Consider the following 22893-nt stretch of genomic DNA (forward strand, 5'->3'; position numbering starts at 1 on the left):
GAAAGGGAGGGGAGGGGGAGCGAAGAGCTCGCGGCAGAGGGAACAGCAGATTGCGCCGAGCCAATGGCAACGGCAGGACGAGGTGGCACCAAATTCCCTTCGGCCAATGACGCGCCAGAGTCTACAGAAGCCCATTAGCATTTCCCCAGGGGCAGGGGCAGGGGCTGCGGCGGCGGAGCCGAGGTGTGTCTGCAGCATCCAGTTTCCGAGTCTCGGGCTCGAGCACGCCTCGGCTCTCTGTCTCCTCCCCTCTCCCGCCCATGCGGGGCCACCACGGAGAGCCAACTCTGAGCACTTTGCCCCTTGTTGGCAGCGGATAAAAGGGGTCTGAAGAAATACGGGACACGGTCACCCACTAAAGCTCTAGTATTTAAATCCCTAGCCTGGGAAGATCACGCACAGCGGGTCGGGTCTGGACACGGATCCAGCGCAACCCGCGAGGGAAGGGTGCCGAGCGCAGCGCCGCGGATCCCCGCGCAAAAGCGGGCTCGGAGACTGAAGTCTACCCTCTGTCCGGGCTGTCCCGAACTCTGCTCCGCAGCCTCAGCCCTGAGAAAGTGATCCTAGCCTCAGAGAGCCCAGATGCCGGCCCATTTGCTGCAAGAGGAGGTGAGCTTCCAAGCAACGGCCCCCAGACCGCGGGTTCGCCGGCTCTGGTTGGGCTTCTGGGTGACTCCGATGGTGGAAGAGAGAGTTGAGAGCTCCGCGGAGGACATAGCCGTCTTTTGCGAGTTGTACTGCCTTCAGTTTCTTGGGAATGTGGATTGTAATTTGGGGACTTGGTTCTCCAACTTTTGTTTCTTAAGCTTTAAGGAAAAATCCGGACGTGCCGGTACCTTTATGTACGTATGCGTGTGGGTTTTCCTTTGTGTGTTGGTAGGGGTGCCGGTATTTTACTCCTCCTTCTTATTGCCTCTTCACCTTGAGGTTTCCCCCTCCTCCCCAGTCTATCTGCACAGTTCCTGGGAACGTCCCTCTCTTCATCCGGGGTAGATCCGGCCCTCAGGTAGCCTGGGTATTGAGGCAGGGTCTGTGCCCATATTCCACCCTTCCCCCAGCTTGATGAGAGAGTGAAGTGGCCCCTGCTGTCTCCACGTGTCCTCTCCAGCCTCCTCTCTCCTGACTCTGCTTCCTCTCCCTCCCAGATGTCTAGCTCCTACACTACCACCACCACCATCACAGCGCCTCCCTCCAGGGTCCTGCAGAATGGAGGAGGCAAGTTGGAGAAGACGTCGCTGTACTTGGAAGAAGACATCCGCCCTGAAATAAAAGATGACATCTATGACCCAAGCTACAAGGATAAGGAGGGCCCAAGGCCCAAGATTCAGTATGTTTGGAGAAACATCATCCTCATGTCTCTGCTACACTTGGGAGCCCTGTATGGGATCACACTGATCCCCACCTGCAAGGTCTACACCTGGCTCTGGGGTAAGATGTTCCCTTGTCCTCCTGACCCAGTACCCCAGGTCTTCCATTCTTTTAACAAGCTAGGATCTTACATAAAGCAGAGGCACCCACCAACCCCTCTGGGCTCAGGTTTCCTAGCCATCTCTCTCTGGTTGCCTGACAGGAGTGGGCTAGGAACACAGCTGGCCGGGGAGGGGGGGGCGGGGGGGGGCGGGATGCAGGAGTGTCGATTCTGGGGGTCCTTTAACATGGGTGTTGGGGAGGGAGCCCTGAGACCACGTGCTGTGGGCTTTGAAGTGAGTAGACCTGTGTCAGAGAGTTAGCTTTCCCTGAAAGAGCTTTTCTGTTTAGCTATTTGCTTGGCTGCTTGTCCCAGCTCTGTTAGCCACAAAAGAATCAAGACCCCTACCTGGAAGGCATGGGATCATGGTACTAGACCACTGGCTTTAGGGGGTACATGCTGAGCACAGTCGTGGGATAGCTGGAGAAACTGCTCCAGAAGAGAGTTAATAGAAGAGGGAGGAATGGAGAGGTGCTGATCCACAAAATTATTTTGGCCGGACCCTTGGCTCCCTTGTTATATAGAACGATGAGGAAGGGTCCTGGATAACTCAAGTTACACAGATGTACTGCTCTATGACCCCATGTAGGAACCATACATGCCACTCAACGAAATGTTCTCAGAATGAAATACGGTTGAAGAAATGTTTTATGTCCCATTCCCCATCTAGCCTGCTCCAGCTCTTCTCTCCTGATGCCATGAAGTCCATCCTTGCCAGGGACAGCCAGGCCAGGCAAGAAAAGAGAGCCCTGAGCAGCCCTGGCCTTGATGCTGCTGCAGTGAGGGAGAGAGTTCCCAGTTTGTCCCTGACCTGCCCCTAGCTCAGCTCTTGCAGAGATCCATGGGCCTGGGCTGATAGCAGGGCCCTGCCCCCTGGATACACACATGCGCTTTGCAGGCATCTGTACCTCTGCCACCATAATCCTGGCTTGGGACGGGGGGGAGCAGGGAGCTCTAAAGACCCAGGGGCCCCACGTTGCCACTCTCTGAGAGGGGTGAGCCAGAACTCCCTCTCCAGAAAACAACTTGTGAGTTTTCAGAGCAGTCTTGGGTGTGGGGTGCTTGCTGACAGCTACACTCTTGGAGGGTAGTTATGTAGAAGGCCTGGTAGGCCCAGTTCTAGCTGATTCCCCCAGGATCTCTTTGGTCTAAAGGTGGTGGGATCTGGTGCCTGGAGCTTTGTCTTGGGAAATCCTCTGGGTGCCACAGACAGAGAAATGCAACTGGGTAGATCTCCTCTCCTGTGATCTCCATTTTTCCAAGTACAAACTGGGGACAACAGTACTTTTTTAGGATTAGAAAGTTAGTGCTCCTTAGGTTACATGTGTGTCATTGCTGGAGCTGGCCAGGTGCAGAAGTCAGTTCATCTGCTCTCTAGCTCCTCTGAGAACCCAGCAGAAATTCAGCTGCAGCATGAAGAATCAAGAGCAAGGATAAGGATTCCCCAGGGAGACTGTGGGCTCCTCTCTCCACCCCTTCTCCCAAATAGAGGAGTCCTCACAGGTAGTTTTGTCACCTGCAAGCCCTTTCCAGCCTCAGCACTCCCTGTAGGCCTCGTGAAGCCCAGAGTTTGGCCAGACTGCTGCTGCTTGCTCCTCACCCTCGGCTGCTAGTGCAGGGGCAGAAAGCTATCCCCAAACCAAGGCTCACCCATACCTTTTTGGTGCCCTGCCCATGGGTGTGTGCTGTGCCTTTGGACAGAGAAACGTGGCACCCAGAGACTGGACGGTGACTTGTTTCACTCCTGTCTTTGGGCCCTGTGGCGGATGGCTTAGCTGATGGAATGACCAGCTTGATAAGGGGTTATCAGAACTCCTCTGTCTTAAGGAGCAAGAGGGGGAGGGGGAGGGTCAGAGGCCCCACCTTCAGATTTTAGGAGCTTGGCTTCACGTTTTCTTGTTTTATCCCTAAGGACAGTGTTAAATTAGCAACTGGTTGAGATTCCAGCATTTCTCCTGCCTCTGAGCACTTTTGAGAGCCTCTCAGAAGAGCCCTTAGGGGAAGGCTGAAGAGATATCTCAGGTACCTCTGAGGGCCAGGGGACAAAACTTCTCAAGTCTCTTTCTTAGGGCCAAAGCTATGAGATTTTGCTTAACCATCAGTTTGGACATTAATAGAGAATGACTTTCCAACTGACGTAAGGCCTTCCATTTGATAGGCTTGGAGGTGTTGATAGAAAAAGGCACCAGAGTGCCTGGGTTCTTTGCCCAATTCCCTGTTAACACTAGAATCTTGTGTGCTTTCTGAGTCAACTTGCCAGAGTCATCTGTGGCATGAAACAACCCCAGAAACTTCTTTGGTTCTGAGCTGAGTGCTTCTGCTTTCATGCCCAAAGCCATTTTTCTTCCTCATTGGTGATTGGTGGGCTGTGGCTCAACTGTCATTTTTCCAGGTGCAGATGCGGGCAGATACTGCATCTGGGAAGATATCACCACATGGCTTGAGGCCAGCAAATCACCTGGGGCGCTAATCCCAGCGCAGAGGGACTATGGATAGAACTTTCATTGGGACAGACTCCAGCTGCATGGCTCTCCTTGGGATCTGTAGAAGGAATAGGATAGGGTAGAGGAAGACAGGGTAGGGGAGAGGAGGGGGCTGTTTAGGAAACTGGTATCTATGGCTGGAGAGAAAAACACAGGACAATTTGTTACAATGTGTAGTGTCTCCAACTGCAACTAAGTTCTGTGGCCACTAAGGATCCTTTGTTTCTAGCTGTTTCCCTAGTTATGAAACATTGTCAATAGTTGCTGCTCTACCAAGGCCTCAGCCCTGCTTCCTGGAATAGAGGAAGATGAGTACACTCCTCAACCCACTTCCCAGTTAGAGATTAGATCTGGCACCTCCTGAACCTGCAGGCCTCCAGGAAGGTGAGGCAGGACACGTTGGGGTGTTCCACCAGCAGCTCTGAGCCCATCCTGCCATTGTCTAGAACTGGCCTTACCAGAGGGAGTTTGGGTGGACAGAGACGAGGAAAGGAGAGACAGGAACTGTGTGCCTATCTTCGGGAGGTGGATCGTATAGCCGGAACACGAACTGCTTATTGACAGAACACCTAGTTTCAAACCATGGCTCCATTCCTTACTAGCCATGTGACCATAGATAAACACGTAACCTCTCTGCGCATCTATTTCTTCAACTGCAAAGTGAAGATATTAAACCCCATTCAGGGTATCCAGTGAATCAGAATATAAAATCCTTGTCAAAGCTTAAGAGATTGTGTAGTTATGACTTACGTACAGGGTGGATTTTCCCTTGATATAGCCACACTGCCTGTTAAAATATTGGAATTCTTTTGTACCAGTTGGTAAAAAGTTCCAAGCCCTCTGAGTGTCCCCTAGAACCTAAGGCCCTTTGAATTGGTCAGTGCCCAGGCCATACTGGCTGTTAAATTTTTATTTATTTATTTATTTTTATTTATTTATTTTTTTTGCTGAGGAAGATTCACCCTGAGCTAACATCCGCTGCCAGTCTTCGTCTTTTTTTTTTGTATGTGAGCTGCCACCACTCACCACTGACAGATGAGAGGTGTAGGTCTGTACCTGGGAACCGAACCTGGGCTGCTGAGGCAGAGCACGCTGCACTTAACCACTAGGCCACTGGGACTGGCCCACGGCTGTTAAATATTTTAATACCACCCATGCTTATGGGTCCTAAGCTCTACAGGAGTAGTCTGTGGTCCTTAAAACCTTGGAGAAGGTTAGCTGAAGGTCAAAGGAGGTGGAACCTGGAATAACGTCCCTCACAATTGAGAATGACAAATGGCTCTGTGATGAGAGCCCTCTTCTATGTCCTACCTATCTGAAGTTCCTGGGCCTCCTTAGCTTATTCCAGTTCCTAGGTTGAGAGGATGGGAGGCGATGATATTTTTCGAGTGGTAAAATCAAAGAGGCCTAAGGGACCAAGGTATCCCTGGAGTTCAGGGTAAAGCAGATCCTCACTCAAAGCCTAAAGAACACACAGACTCTGACATGAGAACATCACGTGAACGCTTCCCCAGATTAGTGACTCCCCCCAACTGTCTTCTCCTGGCAGTGGTTCTCTACTATTTGATCAGTGCCCTGGGCATAACAGCAGGAGCCCACCGCCTGTGGAGTCACCGAACTTACAAAGCTCGGCTGCCCCTGCGACTCTTCCTGATCATTGCCAACACGATGGCATTCCAGGTAAGATATCGGCTCTTTTTTCTCCACTCTATCAATGATCTGGGGGCAGAATAGCGGTCAGCACCTAAAGAGCAGCAACACCTGTCCAGCCATTTCACTGTTCTCTCTCCGTATGGTCACTTCAAGTGCAGGCTCAGTGCTTAAGTCCACAAAGCATGAGGATACTTCTGAGTCACTGGAAAAGGGACATAGGAGATAAATAGGAAATACTCTCTGTGCATAGGATTATTTTTGATCCTAAGGTCCCTCTGTTATCACACAGTCCGGCTGTCATGGTCTTTCATCGTAAAGGGCCACAAAGCATGAGCCAGGAACTGACTCTGGTTTCCTGGGCAGACATTTGACAATAAATTCACTATTTTAGATGAATATCTTAGGACTCCACCACAGTGGGATTGAAGCTGATGTTTTACAGATTCATGAACTCTGTTGTTTTCAGGTAATAAGCGCAAACACTTTTATAGTGCTGACTGTGTGCCTGGCACTGTTCTAAGCACTTGACGTAGAGTACCTCCTTAAATCCTCACAACAGTCTTAGGAGGTAGGTACTATGATTATCCCCATTTTATAGGTGAGGAAATTGTGTCACTGAGAGGTCTGACACCGTGGTCCTATCATGGGCTGCCAGGTTGGCTAAGTTAAGTATTGAGGTTTGTTGAGGCAGAAAGTTTATAGCAGCGATAGAATGAAGGGAATTGGGGAAAAGGAATTCATAGTTATTAAGTGGTAGCAAGGGGCAAAGGATAGCATGTGGGGTGGGGCTTAGCTTGGAGCAAGAAGCAAGAAGAAAACCAAATTGGTCCCCATCCTCATGGCATGATCCCAGGTGCTTCCTGGGAAGCATATCATCTCTGCCATAGTACTTTATACCTTGAAGCCTCCTGATGTTGTCCCTGTAGGGCAAAGGGAAAGAAAAGATATTGGCTTATTCTTTAATGGATGGAAAGAGTCCCAGAGGAACCCAGAGGTCATTTGTAAATGTGGTCAAGATTATGGTTTCCATGCCTGGCCTTGAGTTGTGTGAGCTGTCTTTTGCCAAGGCATCAGAATGGAGCTTCCTGCAGCTTCACCCACCAACTAGGACCCTAGAACACGAGGCTGCCTGCCTCATGTTCTCCATGCCCAGGGATTAGGCACCCCCTGAGGACCTTTTCCAACATTTCTTGCTTGAAGAATTGCAATGTTCTTTCCTAATGAAACTATCTGAGCTCTGTATGATCTACCTCCATTCTGTCCACCATGTAACCTTCAGGAGGCAGCCAGTCCTACTCATGTGGTCCTGGGACTTTAAGTTGCTTTTCCACTTAAGCTTCAGTGGCAAGTTGGGGAAAAAGAGGAGGCAACTCCATGGCTTCTCCTTTGGAGCCCTGACTCCTGGGTATTTTATGATGTTGGGCTGAGAGCCATGGACTCTTGAAAATGCCTATCCATTGGAATTCCCCTAAGAGGGCGTCTCTCCTCAGGCCTCAATTCCTTTTCTCTGTCCCTCCAGAATGACGTTTTTGAATGGGCCCGAGATCACCGTGTCCACCACAAGTTTTCAGAAACAGATGCTGATCCCCACAATGCCCAACGTGGCTTTTTCTTCTCTCACGTGGGTTGGCTGCTTGTGCGCAAACACCCAGCAGTCAAAGAGAAAGGTGCTTTGCTAGAGTTGTCTGACCTAAAAGCTGAGAAGCTGGTGATGTTCCAGAGGAGGTGAGTGAAGTCATGATGGAGCTGGGTACTCAGTGTCTGGGGAGCCCCCTTTTTTCTCCTAGGACTTATAAATGTAAGCTGAGAACTTACTGGGTTTGCATGTTCAAAATCATAATTTAAAACCCTAATTTTTAACAGCCCATAGCATAGATTATTACTCTTTCTTTCTCCCTGAGCTATCTTAAATAAACCAATTAAATTCAACAAATGTTTAGTGACCTAGGACAGTCATGGATACAAAGACGAATGTGTCACAGCCCTTACCTTCAACAGTTTGTAGCCTGTTGGGTGGAGGGAAAAACCAAGTATCCAAATAACTATGAAACAAGGCAAAATATTTTCTATACCAATGAGAGGCACTAAGGGGAGGGAGATTGCATCGTGGGGAATATCAAGGAAGGGTTTACGAAGAAAGAAGCTTTGGAATCCACTGGTGGATAGAGATTTTCACAGGTGTGTGTGGGGAGGGACTATGCAAACAGAAAGAACAGAATGAGCTAAAGCATGAAGCATGTTTCAGCAACAGTACTTTTGCTTGAAGTATAGGGTGTGGTGGGAAATAAGACAAGAAAGGGAGATTGATGCCATTCTTGCAGAGTCTTAAAAGCAGTCTTAGGATTTAATTCAATAGGCAATAGGAAACCATTAAAAGTTTTTTGAGCAGGAATGTGGCATGGTCAGAGGTATGCTTTAAAAAGGTCATTCTCAGAACAGGTGAAAGAAACCATCAAGCCAAAGAGACGAGAGGCAGGACCACAAGTTAGGAGGTAATGAGGCTCCATGCTAGGAAAGCAGTGGCAGGAAGGGAAAGGAGTTGGATGCAGGGAAAATCAATGATATAGGAGTATAAGACTTGACTGCTGAAGGGATATAGGAAATCAATTTCCTTGGAAAGTCAATGGCCTGGTCTACACTTGAGAGAATGAAGAACAGAACAGGGCCTCCAGAGGGACAGAGACCTGCAGGCACCAAAGACACTCAGCATGCCTCTCTGAAGAAGGAGAAGAGGAAGAATTAGAGGGTGGCTGGCAGGAAATGGAGGCAAGACCCTAAACATCAACTCTGCAAAGAGCACTGACTGGAAAGAGAAAGGAGCCCAGAGGCAGAATGGAAAACCAGCCTGGGAAGGACAACTCAGTTTATTAGTTTGTAATTTGGACCTCACTTGTTTCACCAACAGGGTATGATGCTATAGTGAAAAAGAGCAATGGATTTAGAGTCAGGAGACAAGCAGTCCAATCCTCGTTCCACCTGTTCCTGGTGATGTGATCCTAGAAAAGTCATTTCACTCCTTATTATCTCAACTAAAAAGTGAGATAATAACACTACATTCTCAAAAGATTTCCCATCCCCTTTCTTTGTTCTATCTTCTGCCACACTATACTCACACTGTAGAAGGAAAGAGACAGCCCAACCCAGTGATGGTGGAAAAGCAGGCAGGTCTGAGAGTCCTCTCCACTGACTCAGCCTATGATCTCTCCACGTAGGTACTACAAACCTGGTATTCTGTTGATGTGCTTCATCCTGCCCACACTTGTGCCCTGGTATTTCTGGGGTGAAACTTTTCCACACAGCTTATTTGTTGCCACTTTATTGCGTTACGCTGCTGTGCTAAATGCCACTTGGCTGGTGAACAGTGCTGCCCACCTCTACGGATATCGCCCTTATGACAAGAACATTAACCCCCGAGAGAATATCCTGGTTTCACTGGGAGCTGTGGGTAAGTCAGCAGTCCACGGGAAGACCACATCTAGTGGTCTGCTGGTTAGGGTATTAGGCTAGGGGCCAGAAAAACCAGAGTAACCTGTTTTTATGACCTCTATCTATCTGTTTTTCCACTCTAAAACTAAGGGGCAATATATTAGAAAACGTTTGAGAGTCAGGCAACAAGTATTACGTAAAAATGAAAGGGTGAAAACTAACAATCCCTTTGATTACAGGTTCTAAAACAATTCCCAAAGGCTATGTATAATGAGCCCCATTGAATTTTCCTTTTTCTGGGCACCTCTGGGCTAAACTACAGTCTTGCTTGGGGCAGGGAATGCATAAATGAACGATAGTGTCATCTGGGTGGCCATAAGCCTGGTGTTTTATATTTAAACATACTATATAACATGTAGAATAAGTAATTACAATTTAGTTCAATAAACTTCTTTTATCTCCTCACCATATCAGATGGGCGATACTTGAAGTGTATGCCAAGCCTTATTGCTTGGCTATGCCAATATGAAGGACATCAAGGCCACTGCTGGTGGCCCTGTACTGCCACCTACCACTCTTGTCTTTTGTCTCCTGTTTTTCTCTCTTCTACTTATATTCTGTGATAGGAATACCCTCACCCCCAAAGTGGCTTAGGGAACCCCCAAGAAAGCAGTTAGTTTGATTACAAGTACCTGTTCGCTGATCTAATGCTGACTATTCATGAATTTATTTCTCTCTCTTATTCTGGTCCCAGTAGCCAGAGTCTAAGACAACAGGGTTCTACCATCTGTCTCCATTTTTTTTCTGTCACTCTTTTCAACTAAATATAGACTTTGACTAAGGCCTGGAATTAGTTTTCCTTGAGCAGACCCAGTGCCCCTTCTTCCTCACCAGCGACCGGTGCCACTGCTATTCCAGTGTATGCAGGCACCCTCATGGTCCCGCATATTTATGCACACCATGGCCTAACACTCACTTTTTCCTCTTTAAAATCTTCCTTTATATTCTCAACTCTGACCATCTTTACTATCTGTACTAAAGGCCTTTTTCCCTATCTCTTTTTAACTTTCCTGCATCTCCCCTCTCCTTTCAGGCATCTTCTACCATTGTGCATGTTCTTATTCTGAGCCATATTTGAAATAAATCACCTAGGCTGTATACGTTGGAGATTTTCATAGAAATGGAAATTTCTGGAATGAGATTTGTCCTCTTACTGCAAATGGATCTATAGTGGGCTTCCTCAACTCCAGCTTCTTTGTGACCATCAGTTCAAAGTGGCTGCCAAAATCTTACTTTGTTTCAGTCATTTCTCCTTACCTGCTGCTCTGCTCCTTCTCACCTCACCCTTTGTTCTCCTGTAGCTCTCTTCCCTGCCATTCTAATCTTTTTCCGCTTGAACTACCTCCCCCACAGTCACATGCTCATCTTCTGTCTACCAGAGCTGACCTCCCCCCTGGAGCCTTTCTTGAGCTGTATCTTGCTGCCCTAGTTGCAAAGTCTTGTCCTTCTTCTACCCATTGACCTTTCTCCTCTTTTTTTCTCCCTTGGCTATGTGTGTGTCTGATTCAGTTTTATTTTTATTTTTTAATTTTATTTATTTATTTTTTCCCCCAAAGCCCCAGTAGATAGTTGTATGTCATAGCTGCACATCCTTCTAGTTGCTGTATGTGGGACGCGGCCTCAGCATGGCCGCAGAAGTGGTGCGTCGGTGCGCGCCCAGATCCGAACCCAGGCCGCCAGCAGCTGAGCGCGCTCACTTAACCGCTAAGCCACAGGGCCGGCCCTGATTCAGTTTTAAATCTGATAAGCGTAGGCCTGGTTAGTAGTCACACAGAGCCTAGCTGCAGAGCCATTTATGGAAATTCGTAATGCTCTGTCAGTACCTTCAGCCTTGGGGATATCCCATCCTCCTACTCAGTTCACACAGGATAATCAGGTGTCACAGAGAGAGGACATACCTTGCGGTGCTCTGGATAGTGTCATTTACTTTGCAGGACTTCCTTCACTTGCTTGTTATTCATATCATTACTCCTCTACTGGGGTTCTTTTATCTTCAAAGGGCTCAATGCACTCTTCTGATCCGTACTCAGACGCATTATCCATTGCGCCACTGGCCCTGTGTTTCAACGCACTCTTTTATTAGCTATCCTTCACCTAGCTTTCTCCCGGCCTCACAAGGGTTAGGATGGTTATTATAGAATGCGGTTCAGAAAGACGAGTCCTGCGAAGGGTTGGAGAACTCTATCTGTGGAGTTGACAGAGCGTTACTCATTATAGAAATTATCTTGAATCCAGACTTTCTTTGTTTTTCCTCTATCCAGCAATTTGTTTTTCCTCTCTCCAGCAAAAGTGAAATGCTCATCTCAGAATATCAGAGGTTAGAGGGAACATCCAAGCATTTTGATGTTTATTCCCTCAGAGAGCTTCTGTTTTATCAGCATCACCCCCACACCAGGGTCAAAGCTCAAAGAATTCGAAGTCAGAGCAATCCACTCTGAACCAGTAGTGTCTGAGGTAACTCGGACCAGTGGTCTAGGCCTGCTTTCTTCTGCCTGTTGGCTGTTGCTGCCCAACTCTCTTGGTACCTTCCACCCTTAGAGGCAGAACCAGTGCAGTGGGGAAAGGTGTACTCCTTTGCTCACCTTTGTAAGAAACACAGCAAAAGTTCTTCATTCTGGACTCTCTCCTCTCCCCACCCTAACTGACACATGCATATACACACAGAGCCTTTAGGGTCTCAGATCAGTATTTCTTAAAGCTCTGGGATTTTCCAATCTGAAATCCATTCCCAGCCATAGCTGTTTCTCCTAGTCATCCTCTGGGAGAAACTGCCAATCTCTCCACAAAGGCCCCCAGAGAGCCATGGGTGACCAGGGCCTCCCTGATTGTTTCTTAAGACGCCTCTCAGGGGATCTATTTGGTTCAGAGTAGAAGAGACTGGATTCATTCATTCACTCAACAACAGCAAGTTTTTACTAGGTTTGAAATACTCTGCTAAATAACCTTGGTGTGCTGAGATCAGGAAGACAGCAATCCACAATGTAGCACCATAACTTTTCTCCTTGCTTTTTTCCAGGTGAGGGCTTCCACAACTACCACCACTCCTTCCCCTATGACTACTCTGCCAGTGAGTATCGCTGGCATATCAACTTTACCACATTCTTCATCGATTGCATGGCTGCCCTCGGTCTGGCTTATGACCGGAAGAAAGTATCCAAAGCTGCCATCTTGGCCAAGATTAAAAGAACTGGAGATGAAAGCTACAAGAGTGGCTGAGTTTTGGGTCCCTTGGGTTCCTTTTTCAAAAGCCAGCTGGGCAGAGGTTTAATGTTCTGTTTATTAACTACTGAATAATGCTACCAGGATGCTAAAGATGATGACGTTAACCCATTCCAGTACAGTATTCTTTTAAAATGCAAAAGTATTGAAAGCCAACAACCCTGCCTTCATGATGCTAAGCTGATATTCTTATTTCTTCATGTATCTTCTCTCTTCTGGTCCCATTGTTCTTCTCTTTGCTTTGTTCCTATCACCTTCCTTTCTCTTCCCCTCTCCATTGCCTCCCAGGCAAGCAGCTGGTCACTCAGTGGTGAGTATGCAGCTTCCAAAGCTTCGACAGCCTTTCTATAGTCCAAAACTAGTGGTCTTTGCCCCAGATGACTCTTTCCTTGAGCTGTTCTGAACTTCAAGGAAGGTGGCTCAAGCTCCAGATATGACAAAATCTTCTGAGAAGGCCCCTGTTAATTACCTTCAGCCCAGGCTTTTGCTAGATGAAATGGAGAAATAACTTTATTTGGCATGAAGCTTCTAAAGCAGGTAAATTGCCAGGGGAGAGAGTTAGCATGCATGGTGTGACTGACAAGTAAGGGGGGAGTGAGGTGGGAAACAAGGCAAGAAGCTCCTGCTGTGATCAGACACACAGCTGCCTGCCTACTGAGGACTTTGAGCCCCACCACACAGCATGCTTCCTTTCTCTCCTCACTGAGTAGGGAAGGGCCATGGACCTTGGCAATGCTAGAACACAAAAGCAAATCTCAGTGTCCCAATATAGTTTAGGCTGGGGATAAAGAAGCATTTAGTTTGTAGGAAAAGTGGTCTCTGCTGGGGAAGGATTTATTTTTCCTTTCATAACAGGAAAATTTCTTATTTCAAATAACAAGAAGTCTTGAGGTTGGTGTTTCCAGAATTGGTAAATCCAGCAGCTCATGGAATCATCAGAATTCTAAAATTCTTTCAAGTTTCTGCTCTGCCATCTTCAGGATATTGGTCAGCTCCTCTCATAGCAATAAGATGGCTGCAGCATTTCCAGACATCGAAAAAAGGAATGTGTTGGTGGTAGAGTGGTGAGCATAGCTGCCTTCCAAAAAAGGAAGGCTTTTAGGAGATGGAGTTGTGTCAAACATAAATATATATATACATACATGCTTTGCTTGGAATATTAAAATAATTCACTTAGAGTATTTCTGTCTGAAAAAGGGATGCTTGAAGAAGAGGAGGATTAGATGGGTTGTCTACTTTCCCCTCACTGCTGGACAGGAGATGGAGAGGTTGAGGGGCAGGGTCCGTAGGCAGTTCCTAAGAGATCACTTTACAAAAGAAGCGCTCTGAGAACACATTGCCAGGGGATTCCGAGATTACTGAGTAAGTTATTGGGTATGCTAATGTGGAAGCGGGTTACACACACAAGTTAGATGTTAGGTTCATTCATTAATTCCAACTTTTCCTTGGAATCAGTAAAAACTAGAAGGCTTCTCCGGAGCGTCAAAACCCTTCACTCATTCCTTCTCTGTTAGCATCTAGTCTAAAGTATAGGACTGCCTGGGGGGCGAGGTGGGAATCTCTTAACTACCCTGGTTATTGATTCCTGGCTCTACCCTATCTGTCCATTTTCTCCTGCTGGTCCTATCTCCTCCCTGATGTTTTCTTGTTTCTGTGGATAGGCAGCCTCCTTTGTGTGTATTCAGAGGCAGTGATGGCTATTGCTGTCCAGGCAGCTCCCTCTCCTGCAGACAGAATGCTCAGGGTCATTGAACCACTGTTTCTCTTTATAAAGTTGAGCTAGCTGCCACTTTCACTTGGCCTCCAGAGTCTCTCCACCTACACCCTTGTGCTCCCCTGCCACACTGATGACTCAAGACACGGCTGGCAAACCCTACTGAAAACATCCCTGGCACAGGTACTCCCACTCATGAGGCACAGCCAAGCCAAATGCTCACACTGTGCCAGTGAGCCAGCCATGGAGCAAAAGAGGGTTTTCAGTCTCCTCTGTCTGGGTCAGAACCAGAGAGCATGCCGGATGCCCCCTGCTTACTCAGTCACCCTGCCCAGCCTGAGTCAGTGCTCCCAGCTGACAGTGCAATGCTTGTAGAAGTAGGAGGGAGCCTCGTCTTTACTGGGAAGCACAAGAAGCAAAGGCAAGTTCCAAAGTGCCTCACTCAAAAGGAGGCCCCATTCCCTGGAGTCAGGGTGCACTGCAAAGCTTTGGCTGAGACTTGGGATCTGAGATGCCACGAACTTTGCTGAACAGTGTCTCTGTTTAGCAAACTAACCAGCATTCCCCATAGCACAGCCTAGGGCAGACAATAGTATAGAAGAAGTCTGAAAAAGTATTTTGAGGACCTTGGACCACTCCTGTCCCTGTGCCTCAGTTATCACTGCTGAAGCCTGGCTTTACTCTATTCAGATAGGAAATGTACAATACCAAATGCTCTGTCTACTGTTGAGCCCCAATGGTGGAAGGGCAGAGGGCCTTTCTTCCTATATTAATTGAATAGAGGCTACAGGGGCTAGGTTGGACTAAAGGCATCCTTGTCTTTTGAGCTGTTCTTCTCAGTAGAAAAGAATCCAATGGAAGATCACTGTAGTTTAGATCTGTTGTCCTGTTGGGTAGTTTTAATTCCACAGATCGTCAGATGCCTGCTTTATAATTTATGATCAAAAACAACTTTATCTTTCTGTTGTAATCATGTTCCATGGATTTGATCCAAACCGTGACCCTACACTGGATGGGGTCCTCAGGCTGAGGGCCCCTGGGTATAGGTGGAGGGGTGTTTGCTGAGTAAGGAACACTTTTTTCAAGATTCTAAAGCTGAATTCAAATGATACATTAATGATCCAGAAACTCAGATCTGATCAAGTCTGAATTTCTAAAAGTCCTTGCTTTGTGGGTGTGCTGACAACTTATGTGGGTGCCTTACATCTTTCCTAATCTGTGTTGCATATGAGCCTGCTCTCACTCCCACTGTGGAGTCCCTTTGCACCTGAGAGCCTACAGCAGTGGCTGGTAGAAAGGGGGGGCCGGGCTGGAGAATTATCTGTATAGCTATTTGCAGGATTCGCTTCCGGGCTTCATTTTGGAAACTTTTCTTAGGGCTGTTTTTATTAAGTGCCCACATTTGATGGAGGGTGGAAATAATTTGAATGTATTTGATTTGTAATTTTTTAGATTAAAAAATGGTTGTAGCATTTAAAATGGAACCTTTTTCTCCTTGGTTTGCTAGTATCCTGAGTGTATTCTCTGTAAGTGTAGCTCAAATGGGTCAGTGTGAAAGGTTAAAGAATGTTACGCGGGTGGTTAAGGCCAGGGCCTCTCCTACCACTGTGCCACTGACTTGCTATGTGACCCTGGGCAAGTCACTTAACTATAATGTGCCTCAGTTTTCCTTCTGTTAAAATGGGGTTAATAATACTGACCTACCTCAAAGGGCAGTTTTGAGGCGTGACTAATGCTTTTTATAAAGCATCTGGGGATCCTTCAGCAGAGGAATTCTCTGAAGTCCTGAATATTTTTATAGTAGCAGTATCCACCATGAACTTGTGTCCACCATGAACCATGTGTCCCGGATGCTATCATTAATCTGTATGGTTCGCTCTGAGAGATTGAGTAAATCCATTGGATAAGTGGTGGATAACTAGCTGGACAAAATTTGAGAATGCATAAACTCATTGCCATGGAAACATACAGGATACTTTTCCTTGATTGGGTGAGATTTTTCCCTTTTTATGTGGGATAGTAGTTATTTGTGACCTAAGAGTAATTTTGGAATAATTTCTATTAATATCAATTCTGAAGCTAGTGGTACTGATCTGAAATTGTGTTTGTTCATAATAAAAGTGAAGTGAATCTGATTGCACTGTGTCTGGGAGTGTTTTGGCTGTGATTCAGTGTCCTGGGACTTATCTCTATGGTCCACCACCCTATCTATGTCCTGTTCCTGCACCTTTAAGAGTAAAAGGGTAGAAGCTACAGTGGTTGACTCATACCCCAGTAACCCGCCCTGCCCTTCCTAAGGGTAACTTTAGGTTAAACTCAGCCTTGGCAGCAGGAAACCGGGAGTCTGCTGCCATTAAATCAAACACATTAACACCAGCTGGCACCTTGGCCCTGGGGAAATGCCAGATCTCTTGTGTGTCACGTGGTCACATGGACCCAAGAGAGAGATACCGAGAGGTAGAGAGCAGCAGGAGAAGCACTCTGAGAAAGCAGTTCTTTACCTTGCAACCCAGCCTGGGCAGTCCAGGTCATTCCTCCGAAATGTAGTCCCTCCCAGGAGTAAAGTGGCTTTCTGAAAATGCTGATTAACAACAGCAGGAAGAAAGGAAAAACAATCCCAGGGAAGGTTTGTAAATTCCTGGACTAGAGAGGGCTTCATGACCCTAAGGTGGGAAAGGCTTTACTGAGAATCCTCAAGTGTAAAGGAGAAGGCCGACTTTTTACAGCTTGAAAAAGCTCCATCTTCCAACAGGAGCCACCAGTACCTAGGCTTCTAAGAGTTCCCTGGAACCAGCTCACCTCACTTTCTCATGTAAGGTTGCCCTCACCTTGAACAAAAAGCAAGATTCTCTTGGAGTAATTCTGAGCATCCAAAATCAAGTCTATATTTACTGAGGCCTTGCCAGACCTTAATAATTCAAGTTGATGGTGGCATTTTCTGCATCAATTAACATCTGGCTTTCCACCCCTTTCCCTCTGTTTTGTTTAAAATGTTCAAGCTGGACTATTTTTCAGTTCTATAACTGCACTCTCCTTTCAGGTCTCTGCTTTGTTTCCCATTAACTGGCATCCAATTTAAACAGTTGAGGGGCCGGCCTGGTGGCGCAGCGGTTAAGTGCCCGCGCTCTGCTTTGGTGGCCCGGGATTCGCAGGTTCAGATCCTGGGCGCACACAGACGCACCCCTTGTCAAGCAGTGCTGTGGCGGCGTCCCATATAAAGTAGAGGAAGATAGGTACAGATGTTAGCCCAGGGCCAATCTTCCTCAACAAAAAGAGGAGGATTGGCAACATGTTAGCTCAGGGCTGATCTTCCTGACCAAAAATAAATAAATAAAATAAATAAATAAACAGTTGATCCTCAGTAAGCTCTGTTACTTTTCATTTCTTCCTGTATTATACCTGGCTGTGCTCCCTCTGATTAAATACACTTCTAGGGGCCGGCCCAGTGGTGTAGTGGTTAAGTGTGTGCGCTCCACTTTGGCGGCCTGGGGTTCACAGGTTCAGATCCCAGGCGTGGACCTATGCACTGCTCATCAAGCCATGCAGTGGCAGTGTCCCATATATAAAATAGAGGAAGATGGGCATAGATGTTATCTCAGGGCCAATCTTCCTCACCCCTCCCCAAAATAATATATATACACTTCTATATTTCCTCCAAACAATTTGTATTTTGTATATTATTTCCTCCTGTGGCTGTTTTCTTATTCCTATCTGTGAAAGTTCTAAGAAGGAAGAGGAAAGGGGAGAGCTCTCAGAGCCTGATCAATAGGTTCAGTTTAATTTAAGATTGAGAGAGAACAAGAATAAGTAGTGAGCTTACCTGTAAGGATGAGTTGTAAAATAAGAGCTCCTAGGGGCAAAGTAATGAACTCTTGTTTTTGACTTGTTTTGTATGGGAAGGTATTAAAGACGTTAAGGTTCGGGCCGACCCCGTGGCATAGCAGTTAAGTGCGCACCCTCTGCTGCTGGCGGCCCGGTTGGGATCTCGGGAGTGCACCGACGCACCGCTTGTCAGGCTGTGCTGTGGCAGTGTCCCATGTAAAGTGGAGGAAGATGGGCACAGATGTTAGCCCAGGGCCAGTCTTCCTCAGCAAAAAGAGGAGGACTGGCATGGATGTTAGCTCAGAGCTGATCTTCCTCACAAAAAAAAAAAAAAAGAGAGAGGTTAAGGCTCTATTTAATGATCAAGATTTAACCATGGGACAAAAGGATAAAAAGTAATTTAAGATAATAATGGAGAAGAGCATAGAAATAAAATTCCTGATGCCCAATGGACACCAGTTTTCTCCCTCTTCGCTAGAGGAAAAACCAGGCTAGTCCCTAAAAATGTCTGACAGAAAAAGAAAGAAAAGGCATCCAGATAGGAAAGGAAGAAGTGAAACTATCTCTGTATGCAGATGACACTATTTTGCATATTAAAAAATCCTAAAGAATTCACACAAAATACTATTAGAGCTAATAAATTCAGCAAGGTGGCATGATACAAGATCAATATACAAAAATCAATTGTATTTCTATAAACTAGCAATGACTAATATGCAAATGAAGTTAAGGAAAGAATTCTATTTATAACAGTATCTAAAAGAATAGATAAATAGGGATAAATCTAACAAAAGAAGTGCATAAGAATGGTACATTGTAAACTACAAAACATTACTAAAAGAAATTAGAGAAGACCTAAATAAATGGAAAGAAATCTCATGTTCATGGATTGGAAGACTTAAGTTGGTAATACCCCCCAAATTGATCTACAGATTCAATGCAATCCTTATCAAAATTCCAGCGGCCATTTTTTTTTTACAGAGATTGACACGCTGATCCTAAAATTCATGCAGAAATTCAAGGGGCCCAGAATAGCCAAAACAAACCTGAAAAAGAAGTGCAAAGTTGGAGGACTCACATTTCCTGATTTCAAAATTACTTCAAAGGGTCAGTAATCAAGAGAATGCAGTAGCGGCATAAGGACAGACACATCCACCAAAGGAATAGAATTGAGAATGTAGAAATAAACGCATGTATTTATAGTCAATTGACTTTGACAAAGGTGCCTAGAGAATTCAATGAGGAAAGAATAGTTTTTCAACAAATGGTACTGGGACAACTGGATATCCACATGCAAAAGAAGGAAGTTGGCCCACTACCTCACATCCTATACTATTATTAACTCATAATGGATCAGCTAAAACTGTAAAACTCTTAGGAAAAAACAAAGGTGTAAATCTCTATAACCTTGGGTTAGGCAGTGGTTTCTTAGATAAGACACCAAAAGTGTAAGCAACAAAAGAAAAAAATAAATTGGACTTCATCAAAATTGAAAAATTTGTGCTTCAAAAGTTACTGTCAAGAAAGTAAAAAGACAACTCACAGAATGAGAAAAAATATTTGCGTATCATATATCTGATAAGAGATTAGTACAAAATATAAAAGGAGCTTTTACAACTTAACAATAAAAAAATAACCCAATTTTAAAGTAGGCAAAGTATTTGAATAGACATTTCTCACACAAATGACCAATAAGCACACAAAAAGATGCTTAAGATTGTTACTTCTCAAGGAAATGCCAATTAGAACCACAATGAGGGCCGGCCCCGTGGTTTAGTGGTTAAGTGCGTGCGCTCCGTTACTGGCGGCCCGGGTTAGGATCCCAGGTGCGCACCGACGCACCGCTTCTCTGGCTATGCTGGGGCCGTGTCCCACATACAGCAACTAGAAGGATGTGCAGCTATGACACACAACTATCTACTGGGGCTTTGGGGGGAAATAAATAAATAAATAAAATTATTAAAAAAAACAAAAAAAGAACCACAATGAGATACACTTCACACTCACTAGGATGGCTACAATCAAAAAGACAGCTAATAACAAGTGTTGGTGAGGAGGTAGAGAGACTGGAACCCTCATACATTGCTGGGGGGAATCTAAAATTGTGCAGCTGCTTCGGGAAACAGTTTGGCAGTTCCTCAAAAGGTTAAAACCTAGAGTTACCATATGACCCAGCAATTCTACTCCCAGGTATATACCCAAGAGAACTGAAAACATATGTCCACACAAAAACTTGTACATGAAAGTTCATGGCAGCCTTATATGCTATATAATATAATAGCCAACAGATAGAAACAACCCAAATGTCCATCAAGAGATGAACAGATAAACACAATGTGGTGTAGCCATATGGTGGAATATAATTCAGCCACAGAAAAGAATGAAGTACTGATATCTCTACAATATGGATGAACTTTGAAAACATTATTCTAAGGAAGGAAGCCAGGCACAAAAGACCACATATATTGGCTCATTCCATTTACATGAAACGTCCAGAACAGGCAAATCCAGAGACAGAAAGCAGATTGGTGGCTGCCAGTGGCTGGGAGGAGGCAATGAGAAGTGATTGCTAGTAGGCATGAGTTTTTTGTGAGGACGATGAAAATGTTCTCACATTAGATCACAGTGATGGTTGTACAACTCTGTGAATATGCTAAAAGCACTGAATCATACACTTTAAAGGGTAATTTTATGGTATATGAATTATACCTCAATAAAAAATGCATGAGAAAAAACTGTCCTCTGTTTTAATGTTTTTACCATTAATTGTAAATATCTGAGATTCAAACCCAAATATGATCAAAAGAAGCAATCCATATTCTCTAATTATATAGTGATGTGGTCTTTATTCTTAAACTGCAAGGAGACAAAGACACCAGCCACAGGAGAAAAGGCAGCTGCTATCAACAAGAGAGTCTAGGATGATATTCTCGCAACACCAAATTCCTTGGAAAAATCCATATACCATGTTCTACATTAGTTAGAGGGGTTGAGGCCACTACATGAACACAAATCTAACAACCCTTTGATGCAGGAAATCCAAGTTCTGAGTCCACCAGACCTGTGAATGCAATGATAACAACAACAACATTGACTCTAGCCAGGTATCATACCGAGCACTTGACAGCGCATCATCTCATTGTATCGGAAGCCAGTGTTATTATTACCCCAATTTTACTGATGAGATAACTGAGTTCACTTGGAGAGAAGGTAAGCCGTGAAAGAGCATAATGGTGCTGTGATCCAGACTCCAGAGCTATGGTTATTATTAACTGCTCTCTATCTTGGGCGTGGAATAGATGACAACCCAGATAAACCCAGAATGTGCGTAAATCTCTCACATATTCAAGTATATGCCTGGTGATATTGAGTTAGACTGAGGCAAAGCCTGGTTGTAATGGCAGGGAGCTTAATTTATACGAAGTTAAACTGTAGATGCGTCTTCTGTTCCAGAAGAACCCAACTCACTCCACCTTGTGACCCATTTTAACCTTCAACCACACCTGAGTTTTAAGTTATCCTCTCAAACCATGGAAACATACCTAACATTTTCTCTATACTTTTCCAAACCATACAGCACCCTCCTCTCCCCTCAGATTTTGAGATCCTTAAGGGCATCTTCTTTTGCAAATGTCCTCTGCACCTAAACAATCAGTGCTTGATAAAATTATTGAAAGATCTCATGTTTTGTTTTACATTCTGTCTCTGTGACAAACTGTGTGAAATGTCACAGGGAGTGGGAATTGTATTCTGTGACCTGTAGTTAACTTTCTATGCCACAAGTAAAGCGCTGATTCTTATACACTGACTTTGGGGCAAATGCCAGAAGCCTTAATTGCAGGCTCCAAGGAGCTGAGATTCTATACGGAGGTTGCTGGAGGCAGAGCCTTCCCCTTTTTGGGACCCAGGCCTGCCCCTCCCCCACCCAGTCCTGCCCAGCCTGTTACACCCAGGCCACAGAGAGCTCACAAAGGCGAAGTGTCTGCTGGGCTGACTCACAGAGGTTCTCAGTCCAGGCTAGCTCTGCCTCAGAGGGGCCAAAGGGGCCTTCTCCCTCCTGGCCGTTTCCCATAGGGGCAGGGCCATGCCAGGCTTTAAAAAACTTTGTAACCAGCTAGAGGAAATGAGCAATGAGAGGAAAGCGAAAATGAAAGGCAGTGGAGGGTACAGAATTGCTCATTACTACAGTCCTATTCCTTTCTTAGAGCATTCTGGAGAGCAGTAAGGATTCACCCCTTAGTCTTTTTGTTTGTTTGTTTCATATATACACATATATTTAATCGAACTAAAATTTGCATAACATAAAATTAAATAAAGTGAACAATTCAGTGGCATTTAGTTCATTCACAATGTTGTGCAACCACCACCTCCATCTGGTTCCAAAACCTTTTCATCACCCCAAAAGGAGACTTTGTACTTGTTAAACAGTCACACTCCATCTTCTCCCTTCCCCCAGACCCTGGCAACCACCAATCTGCTTTCTGTCTCTACAAATCTACCTATTCAGGGTATTTCATATAAATGGAATCATACAATATGTGACTTTTTGTGGCTTCCTTCTCTTAGAATTAATGCCTTCGAGGTTCATCCACATTGTAGCATGTAGCAGTACTTCATTTCTTTTTTTTTTTGCCTAACGAATAATATTCCCTTGTGTGTATATACCACAATTGGTTTTTCTATTCATCTGCTGATGAACTTTGGAGTTATTTCTACCTTTTGGCTACTGTGAACAGTGTTGCTATGAACACTGGTATATAAGTATTTGAGTACCTGTTTTCATTCATTTGGGTATATACCTAGGAGTGAAGTTGCTGGGACATATGGCAATTCTATGTTTAACTTTTTGTGGAACCACCAAACTGCATTCCACAGTGGCTGCAGTATTTTACATTCCCACCAGCAATGTGTGAGGGTCACCCTTTATTCTGAACATGTCCCATTTGTTCCTTTCCTTCTCCCTACGTCTGAGAGAGCAAGTCCCCTAGACTTGCCTTTCCTTTGGAGTAGAGGGTGGGAGAAGTTGCACCTCTAGTAGAAAGACTATC

The 22893-nt window shown here is 45.4% G+C and overlaps 1 protein-coding gene across 1 annotated transcript; it reads left to right on the forward strand.

Annotated features, from left to right (window-relative positions):
• The first annotated feature begins 238 nt into the window (after nt 1-238).
• Nucleotides 239-16158, forward strand: SCD (stearoyl-CoA desaturase). The gene is made up of 6 exons (XM_058543774.1): nt 239-609; nt 1146-1428; nt 5501-5631; nt 7124-7329; nt 8817-9049; nt 12107-16158. The coding sequence occupies exons 1-6, from the start codon at nt 583-585 to the stop codon at nt 12304-12306; spliced, it is 1080 nt and encodes a 359-aa protein (XP_058399757.1). The 5' UTR covers nt 239-582; the 3' UTR covers nt 12307-16158.
• The last annotated feature ends 6735 nt before the right edge of the window (nt 16159-22893 follow it).

Source organism: Diceros bicornis, chromosome 6, assembly GCF_020826845.1.
Source record: "Diceros bicornis minor isolate mBicDic1 chromosome 6, mDicBic1.mat.cur, whole genome shotgun sequence".
NCBI lineage: Eukaryota > Metazoa > Chordata > Mammalia > Perissodactyla > Rhinocerotidae > Diceros > Diceros bicornis.